At 58.4% G+C, this 9,443-nt stretch overlaps 3 protein-coding genes across 3 annotated transcripts; 1 reads left to right on the forward strand and 2 right to left on the reverse strand.

Moving 5' to 3' along the window:
* Positions 1-11: 11 nt before the first annotated feature.
* MKK02DRAFT_32462 (uncharacterized protein) lies at positions 12-2,310 on the reverse strand (the record flags this gene model as incomplete). Its single annotated transcript, XM_053088505.1, has 8 exons — positions 12-119; positions 208-378; positions 505-1,236; positions 1,283-1,431; positions 1,458-1,609; positions 1,647-1,696; positions 1,752-1,978; positions 2,055-2,310. The coding sequence occupies 8 exons, from the start codon at positions 2,308-2,310 to the stop codon at positions 12-14; spliced, it is 1,845 nt and encodes a 614-aa protein (XP_052947449.1).
* Positions 2,311-2,799: 489 nt separating this feature from the next.
* On the forward strand, positions 2,800-5,832 carry MKK02DRAFT_43600 (spermidine synthase; the record flags this gene model as incomplete). The annotated part of the gene is made up of 14 exons (XM_053092515.1): positions 2,800-2,833; positions 3,023-3,058; positions 3,110-3,128; positions 3,174-3,213; positions 3,263-3,348; positions 3,397-3,544; positions 3,590-3,929; positions 3,979-4,566; positions 4,613-4,677; positions 4,733-4,902; positions 4,948-5,076; positions 5,124-5,270; positions 5,319-5,709; positions 5,764-5,832. The coding sequence occupies 14 exons, from the start codon at positions 2,800-2,802 to the stop codon at positions 5,830-5,832; spliced, it is 2,262 nt and encodes a 753-aa protein (XP_052947450.1).
* A 232-nt stretch (positions 5,833-6,064) lies between these two features.
* Positions 6,065-8,855, reverse strand: MKK02DRAFT_32464 (uncharacterized protein; the record flags this gene model as incomplete). Its single annotated transcript, XM_053088506.1, has 2 exons — positions 6,065-8,173; positions 8,220-8,855. The coding sequence occupies 2 exons, from the start codon at positions 8,853-8,855 to the stop codon at positions 6,065-6,067; spliced, it is 2,745 nt and encodes a 914-aa protein (XP_052947451.1).
* Positions 8,856-9,443: the final 588 nt, after the last annotated feature.

The following is a 9,443-nucleotide window of genomic DNA, read 5'->3' on the forward strand; positions in this document are numbered from 1 at the left end:
AACCTTATTAGCTACATGCTGACGCTACTACGTTGCCGGCAGAATCGCCCGGGTCTCCGTTCCGCTCCGCCACCTAGACAGCCATCAGCGCAGAGCAGCCGTCGACGGATAGTTCGTACCTGCATGAGAGCCTGAGCTCGAGGCTCAGGATCGGCCCGACCCACACGCTTCACAAATCGGCGTCTCCGCATAGCTCCTCCAACTCACAACATCGTACTTCCCCTCATACTTCTCGAGCTCATCTGTGAGGACCGTGCCCAGGGCGTCCGCCAGCTGTCGCTCCTGCTCCTGGGTCAAGAGGAATCTTTGCTCATCGTTATCCTCGGTCTCGGCGGGCACGAGACCGAGCCGAGCGACGAGCTCATCGCTCAGCTTTCCCTGCGGCAGGTAATTCGACCAGATTGGAGAGAATGAGAAGATCTCAAGACAGATCGCGGTCTTCTCTCCGCCATCCATGCTTTGCCCCATCCGGTTCAAAGCGATCGTGCCGGTCATTTATTGCACGCAATTCGCCAAGCTCGCAAAGTCTTCCTTTGCCCCCAGTTCCGACGTCCACCTCACACGCCCGCCGAGGACCAGGGGAAGCTCCTCGATCTCGGACGTGAAGTACATGCCGTCTGGGCCGTGGGGTCCCGGTCCAGAGTGAGGTAGCCCGTAGGGGGAGCCGAAATGATAGGTCGCCGAGGGCATAGTGTGATAAGGAGTTACGGTGGCGATCTTGGAGATGCTGAGAGGTCCGCTGATGTCCCGAATGCATTGGGCGGTGACACAAGAGCACGCCAGAACGTCTTGGAAGAGTTCGGCACAGGATTCCGTCCTGATCTCCTTTTCATCCCCATGGCGTCTGTGTTGCTTGTAGAGCTGCCAGTCTGCGCTCTCTTTGCCCCAGATCGAGGCTACCGCAACGGTCCGTAGCCGAGGCATCACCTCGTCCAGTCCCACCGCATGTACTCGCTGCAGGGCAGCCGTCAACCGCCTGACCTCCGCCATGCTGTTTGCCATCCTCAATCCATGCTCTTCGACGGGATTGAGGGTTCCGCAGCCCGCCCAGGGGAAGTCACCCATAAGACCGAGGTACGAGGGTGGTGTAGACTTGTCGCTGTACTCGATGTAAAGGCGTTTAGTGAAGCGAAGAGGAGAGGTAGGGGATGGGAAGTCGACGCCGCCGATAAGGGAAGGGAAATCGTCCGTCACGATGACGCGGAACATGAGTGGTGTAGCAATCATACAGAACATCTACTCGATCAGCATGGAAGTGTATGTCAGGGGAAGCTATGCTGACCCTGCAGACGCCCCGGGCATGTGAAAGGTCGAGCTGGCGCAGAGTGGAGCGGTCTCGAGGACGTGAGAGGGCTTCGGGGACTGGGCGGCGCAGGAAGAGTAGGATGCGGGCCCATACATCTTGAGGTACGCGGGAGGCGTCTATGGGACCTGGATGAAGCATTGAACTTCTAAACGGTGGAGAGAGGTGGTTGATTGGTTGAGTGAAGTCGAAGGGGAAGGGTTATTCGCTGCCCCACCCGGAGCCGCTCCACATTCCTCGTCTGCATCCCATTTTGGTTTCAACCACGCCGATCCCTCCTCATGCTGCTCCCTGATCGCCTCGGATCTGCTCAGCAGTCTTGCGGAGGAATATAGCCATCAACAAGCGTTCTGGATCGTTTGGCGACGGTTCAGGAAACAGTGGACGATGATCCTGCAACCAAGTCAGCAGATGCCTTCCAAATGCGCTTAGAGCTTGGAGGACTCACTCTAAATTGTACATAGCCCCGAGACTTGTACCAAGCTTGAGATCTTCCAGGTTTGGTAGGATCTTCCACACAATAGGTGTTGGTCTCGTCCATGACAACCAGGTAGGCGACAGTATCTAGTGTGACGATTTTTGCTCCGAAATCGACGACCGCACCGCGTTCCAGGAGGTCCATGGCGGCCGTTCCGAACTTTCGTCCTTGAAATTCGTGTCGTATGAACAGAGAAGCTGGATGCATCAGCTCGATGTCACAGTAAAGTCGATCAGTAATAATGATGTGGACGAAAAGAGCCGACGAGCTCACCCAAATGTATCACACCCGTATCCCGACATGCCAACTCCAGGTCATCCGGCTGATGCAGATACCAGCATCCCATTCCCACATCTGTGGTCTCCCCGTCGATGTTCGCGGTGAGCACACAGTACACCCGGTCTGGGTCGGTCCAGGCAGCGAGGAGGGCATCTTTGCCCCACCCGCACTCTTCGCGATAAGAGACGAGAAGTGGGAGATCCGCGTCTGTCGCTATGCGGTAGCTGACATCAGATGCTGGTGTGGCCATACTGTTGAGGAACTTGCAGGAATAGCAAGTCTGACGAAGCGCGGAGTGGGATTATGGAGCAAACGAAAAACGCGAAGAGGAAAGTTGCAGCTCCTCCCCGCTATGTGATTCGCTTATCGATCGGTCGGCGCCGAGCGCCGAACTCCGAACAGGCGGTGGATACGACCCAAAAAGGTGTGATTCATCAATCAGGCGGTCTCAAAGAGGGAGGCATATATTGCCAAACACAGCCTAGCTGATGCCCCTCTTCTGATCCTCTTCATGCTGCTGTACAATGCCAGCGGGGCTAATGAGGCGGTCCTATCTTCCCCACTTCAGGGTGGGGGAGTTGACTCAAGCCTCGTTCCGACGGAAGTCACGCCGGGGATCGCCGAAATCCGAAATTTATGGGTGAAAGCAACGTTTTGGACCGTTTTGCTGCTAAAAGGACTCTCTCTCTCGTCTATCCCTCTCTTATCATACAAAAGATCACATACGGCTCTTATCGACATGCCCGCAGCTCTCTCTCACCCCGCTATCAAGGGTGAGTCACGCTTCCTCTCGGGTCTGGGATGGGGCTTTCCGGAAGGCTCGGATGAAAAGCCTTGGGTTCAAGCAGGTCGGAAGGAGGGGTTCGAAGTAGAGCTCTCTGAACCGGTTCAGTCAAGCACATGGCTACGCAGGATCCTCTAGGGCATCATGACGCCGATGTAGGCGTTTGCTGACGATTTAGACGGATGGTTCCGCGAAATCAACTCGCAATGGCCTGGTATGTTCCATGCTTTCAATTCCTTTGTTCTGCGGTGCTGATGGTATGCAGGCCAGGCTATGACCCTCAAGTAGGTATCGCTAGTATGACCGCTGAGGCACGAGCTGATGTCTAGGGTCAAGCAGATCCTACATGTCGAGAAGTCGCTGTTCCAGGTGAATTCATTTATGTTGAGTCCGTCTGGGGCGAAGCTGATTGCCGAAGGATGTCCTTGTCTTCCAGTCCGAGACGTACGGGAACGTCCTTGTCCTCGACAGCGTCATCCAGTGCACTGAGCGGGACGAATTCTCGTGAGCTGTCCCAATCGTTCCCATGACAGGCTGAAGCTGACTGGGCAGGTACCAGGAGATGATTGCCCACCTTCCCCTCGCTTCCCACCCCAACCCCAAGAACGTCCTCGTCATCGGCGGTGGAGACGGAGGTGTCATCCGTGAGGTGCTCAAGCACAAGTCGGTCGAGAAGGTCACCCTCTGTGACATTGACGAAGTGAGCTCACCGCACCATGTTCATTGGGTAGAGCTGACTACGCAGGCCGTCATCCGCGTTTCCAAGATCTACCTTCCCAACATGTCCGCCTGCTACGCCGACAAGCGTGTCGAGGTTTTCATCGGTGACGGCTTCAAGTTCCTCCCCGAGCACAAGGACGAGTACGATGTCATCATCACCGACTCGTCTGACCCGGTCGGTCCTGCCGAGGCGCTCTTCAAGAAGCCCTACTACGAGCTTCTCAAGGAGTCGCTGAAGGAGGGTGGACACGTTTCGACCCAGGCCGAGAGTGTCTGGCTCCACATGAGCTTGATCAAGGAGTTCATGGGGACTTGCAAGAAGCTCTTCCCGGTCGCTGAGTACGCGACTATCAGTATCCCCACCTGTAAGCTTCAGCTCAAGGTAGCCTTGTGAGCTACAGCTGACAACGACAGACCCTGCCGGCCAGATGGGTATCATGGTCTGCTCCAAGGACTCCCAGCGGGACGTCAAGCTCCCCCTCCGCCCCGTTCCCGACTGCAAGTACTATTCTGCAGACGTACACCGCGGAGCGTTCCTCTCGGTCCCCGAGTTCGCCCGCGCCATGCTCAACGAGAACACCAACATCCTCCCCAAGTTCTCCGGCGCCGGTACCAGTTCCAAGGAGACCACCAAGAAGAAGGTCCTTCTCCTCGGTTCCGGTCTTGTCGCTGAGCCCGCTGCCAAGTACATCACCGACCTCAATCACGAGCTCACTATTGCTTGCCGGACATACGAGAGCGCCGAGAAGCTCGCTAGCGGTCTCAAGAACGCCACACCCGTCAGCGTGGACGTTTCGAGCCAGGACGCGCTCCGCCAGGCCATCAAGGGACACGATGTCGTCGTTTCCCTCGTTCCCTACACCCACCACGCTGCGGTCATGAAGGCTGCTCTGGCCGAGAAGGTCCACGTGGTGACCACTTCATACGTCAACCCTCAGATGCGCGCTTTGGACCAGGAGTTCAAGGACGCTGGTTTGATCTGCTTCAACGAGATCGGTGTTGGTGAGTTGGAGGATCTGAGATCGAATGACCAAGACTGACACCACAGACCCCGGAGTGGACCACTTGTGGGCCATCAAGACCATCGACGAGGTGCACCAGGCCGGCGGCAAGGTGAGTTGGACTTAGCTCCCGCTTCTATGATAGTTGCGGAGAGCTGACATTCTAGATCAAGAGCTTCTACTCGTACTGCGGTGGTCTCCCGGAGCCCGCTGCATCCGACAACGCTCTCGGCTACAAGTTCTCCTGGTCCCCCGCTGGTGTGCTGATGGCGCTCAACAACGACGGCAAGTACCTCAAGGACGGCCAGATCGCCGAGGTCTCCGGCGACAAGCTCATGTAAGCTGCCCAAATTTGTGATGAGTCCAGGAGCTGACCATACAGGTCATCCGCCAAGCCATACTACTTCTCCCCCGCTTACAACCTTGTCTGCTACCCCAACCGTGACTCGTCCACTTTCAGAGAGTTCTACAACATGCCCGAAGTCCAGAACTTGGTCCGCGGGACAATGAGGTAAGCTTCCGACCACACCACCTTGATGGTATAAGCTGATTCGCTAGGTACGGTGGCTTCTGCGAGGTCGTCGAGGCATGGAAGGAGCTCGGCTTCCTCAGCGACGCCAACGTCGACTACCTCGCCAAGGACGCGAAGCCCATGAAGTGGGTCGAGTTGACCGCCAAGCTGGTCGGTACCGACGCCAACGAGGAGTGAGTTATTCGAGACAGAATTCTGTCCTAGCGGAACTAACGACTCAGCGCCATCATCTCCAAGCTCAAGACCCTCAAATCCTTCCCCGCCGACCAGCAGCGCATCCTCCTCTCCAAGTTCCGCCAGCTCGGCCTCTTCTCCGAGGAGCCCATCAAGCCCCGCGGGTCCGTCATGCGCACCCTCTCGGCCCGCCTCGAGGACACCTGCCAGTTCCAGGAGGGCGAGGTCGACATTGTGCTCTTGCAGCACACGTTCGAGATTATCCGCGCCGACGGCAAGGAGGAGACCATTACTTCTACTCTCGAGGCGTACGGAGACAGGAACGGCGGTCAGCAGGCGATGGCCAAGCTCGTCGGTGTGCCGTGCGGTATGGCCGTGGCGTTCATCCTTGAGGGTGTATTGACCAAGCCGGGTGTGCACGCTCCTTACGATGAAGAGGTGAGTTATCTCCTGACCGAAGATCCTCCTTTACGGACTCAGCTGACTTTTCAGACCTGCAAGCTGTTCCGTGACCGCTTGGAGAAGGAGGAGGGTATTACCATGGTTGAGCGGACCGTTTAAACTGGGGACTATGGAGTCGGAAGGATGTTGTTAGATCTGCTTGAATAGAAAAGATATGCGATGACGGACCTATCGGACCAGCACGCCCGCGACAGTAAAGTACAACAAGTGCATATGAAGTAGCATCTGTGAAAGCAACAATGAGTGTGTATGGATCCCTCCCTGAAGAGCAATGATGCGAAGAAAGCTACAGTACAGTTCCCAAAACAAGCTACAGAATCCCAGCAAAGGCTTATCGCCGCCCAAAGAAACCTCTAAAGAAACCGCCAATAGCACCCACGACCGAGCCCTCCCTCTCCCTCTCCCCTTCGAACCCGCCCGTCAACTCATCAATCAAGTCCGCATCCGCTCCCTCTTCCATCTCCAATGCGGCGTCAAAGCGGTTCCTCCGTCCCTCATCCTGACCCCAGCCGTCCCCGATGGAACTGGGGAAAGCGCCGACAACCCGCTGTTCGCTCGCTGCCGAGACAGCTACACCCGCCACAGCATTCTCATCCTCGTCATCATCGTCCTCTCCGATAAACATGGGCAGGATGAGGGTCTGACGATCCGTCTCGGCATTGTACGGAGGAGGGGGGCTAGGCGAGCGACGTGAGTACCGGTTGGTAGCGTAGCTAGGAAGCCGGTGGACAGGTGTGGGAGGCAGCCGGGGCCGGACGTGCGGAGGGCAGGGGATGTGGCGGGGGTAGGTAGCAGAGTCGTATGCTGGGGGGTCGGACACGGTGGAGCCGGACTCCGACTCGGTGTCTGTCGCCTCGTCCTCCTCTGGCTCCGCGACATTGATTTCGACCTCAACGGGCGCAGAGGGTCGGGATGCTTGAAGCCACGCCGGATTTAGCTCCGAGACGTGGCGGACCGCAGCGATGGGCGCGGCATCGAGGGGTGCGGTGGTCCGACCGAGGCGCCGTCGCTGTGCCGCAGCGCGGTCGGAAGATAGAGCCCATGCTGCCTCTTGTACACGCCTGGCGCTGGTCCGGCTGGCGGTACGATCGCGGTGGGCGTCCACCTCGGCGCTGACGGCATCCTCGTCCCGATTGGCAGCCGAAGAGGTAGGGATCACCGATCCGGCGGCGATGGTGGAGGTGGTGACCGAGACGCGTAGCTGTGCAGCTTCTGCACGTCGTGCCCGCTCGCGCTCCTCCGGCGTGGCAAGACGAGCCCGTTGGCGAGAGCGGACAGCCGGAGCTTGCTCGACGGGAGAATCCGAGCGCTGGCGACGACGACTGGGCGCAGCGGCTGTGACGGCTTCTCGGACGGGCGAAGGTGGTGCGACCGAGGTGACGAGAGCGTCAACGACCGCGGCGTCCCCCTCGCTCTCCACGGCGACACCTCCGACAAGGCAGTCCACCTGGACCTCCTCTACCACCTGAGCCACATCCCTCTGGGCCGGAGCTGGCCACCACCAGCATCCCTGCCCAATGTCCGCCAAGAGATTCTTCCATGCATCGACCCTCTCAAAGTGCTCGAAGCACCGCGCACGCATAGCTGCCAGCGCAGTGAAGTTCACTAGGGCGTTCTGGCGGGAGACAGCGTGCCGCCGCTTGGTCCGTGCATCCTTGAGCAGGTGGAAATAGGTGATGACGTGCTGTCCAACCAGGGCATTCGGGCCGCAGAGAGGGAGGGGCCGGCGGGATTGGGGGGCTGGGCGCGAGCGGTGAAGACGCCCCTTGTGGTGCCGAGAGGGGACGAGCGACGTGGGTGATCGGCGCTGCAGGTTTTTATTCGGCCGTGTGCGCTGGCCAGGGAGGATCTCAACCGATATCCGGGATCGAATAGGAGAGCGAGGTGGCTCAGACACCAGCCGGATAGGCGACGACAAGGGACCGTAAGCCCAATTTGACGACTGCTCGGTGGCTTCCACCTCCTCCGAGGGAATGGGGAGGTTGAAGTGCTCGAAAGACCGCAGGATTGACATGCTATCCGCCAGGAACGGATCCGGCGCGTACGGCTTCTGACGATCTCTGCGCTGTTGCTTTTCCGCCGATTCCGCCGAAACGACGGGAGCGATCCGGTGTGACTTCTTCTTTCCGCCTGGGATGCGGCGAGAATGATCGCGGAGTTGACGAACAGTGCTGGGTCGCGTCAAGATGCGCTTCTTGGATGGACCAGGACTGGGGGAGGAGGGAATGAGGGAGTCAAAGACCGCCGCGTGCTCGTCCTCGTCGTCGTCAAAGAGGCTGGTGCTGGTGGGGTAGGCTTGTAGCGTAAAGGACGGGTGGTCGGGCGATATTTGCATCTCGCGAGAGTAAGGTGTGAGACCGTTGAAACCGTCGGTGATGCGCTGAATGGAGGGGGTGGGCGCTACCTTCCTAGTCGAGTGCTTTTCCGAAAGACCAGGTCCCTGATTGTAAGCTATAGTCCGGGTACCCAAGCTGGTTGCTACTCACCTTTCGGTTCTTGGTCATCTTCTGCTTTTGCTTCGGCGTGGCAATGACGCTCTCCGTCTCCTCCATCTCGTCATCCGCCTCTGCATCCTCCTCCTCGTCCGAGATCCGCCTTCGCTTGACATCACCCATATCCTGAACCTCTTCCACCTGCTTCCCCTTCCCCTTCTCATCGCCCCAAAGACGGCGTGGTGGGCTCCACAGCATCTTCTCCTCAGCCCAGTATCGCCCGACCTGCGGGGGACTAGGGCTGCTAGACATGCGAGCGTCGCCGAGGTTCTCGTCCACCTCGTCCGACTCTCGCTCCGGGCTGCTGAGTAGCATCTCGGCATCACTCGCGTCCTTCTCCGAGCTCTTGGACTCGGGGATGGCCGACTCGACCTCGGAGAGAGCCGTGCCGAGCTCAGTGTCGGAGGACGAGACCTCGGTGTCGCTCCCGCTGGAGAAGGAGGCGTCTTTGCCCCGATGTTGCTGCAGACCGGGAGCAATGACGGCTACGAGGTGGGAGGTAGCCGTACGCGCCACCTTGCGTACCCGACGGTTGGGGAGTGGGCATCTGGGCCGGGGAGCCGCCCATGCGCAAGCGGACTCGGATGAAGAGGAGCCGGACGCATATCGACGCTTGAGAGCGGCGACCATTGTATTCGAAGAAGACGGGGGAGGGGGGGCCGAGTGATAAGTGAGAGGGGGCTGGTCGAGGTGGAGAGGGATCACGAGGCGTCTAGGATAGTCCAGCTATTCCTAGGTATTCGTTCCGCCGTAGATGAGGGGTTGCCGAGCCGTGAGGGACGAGGTGATGAAAGTTGTCCAGTTGTCGTGCCGGTTGTCGAGGGTAGTTAGATGAAAAAGATAGATGGAGAGACGGTCAATCAGAAAGCTGTTTGGTCAGTCCAGTATTCCTATACCCCGTGATGCAGCACGGGGGCACATGCTACCCAAACGGGGAGGGAAAGAGCGGCGTGTGAATGGCCGAAATTTGAAAGGCGAGGCAGATCTTTCGGGTTCCAGCTGGATTGACACGTACCTCGCTTTTCCCACAAGACACCTCTACGAACCTCATATGCACTTGTCGAGCTGCGAATGCGATGGATGGGGTCGCTATTCGAGCTGAATGTCGAGCTTGGGACCGGGGGAGAAGGGACAAAGAGCGAACAATGTGAGAGATGGAACTGCTTGATTGGGCCAAGTTTGAAACGCGTCGGCCAGATGAGGCAAAACGCGTGATGA

The sequence above is a fragment of the Dioszegia hungarica genome (assembly GCF_025882075.1).
Source record: "Dioszegia hungarica strain PDD-24b-2 chromosome Unknown MKK02contig_7, whole genome shotgun sequence".
Taxonomy (NCBI): domain Eukaryota; kingdom Fungi; phylum Basidiomycota; class Tremellomycetes; order Tremellales; family Bulleribasidiaceae; genus Dioszegia; species Dioszegia hungarica.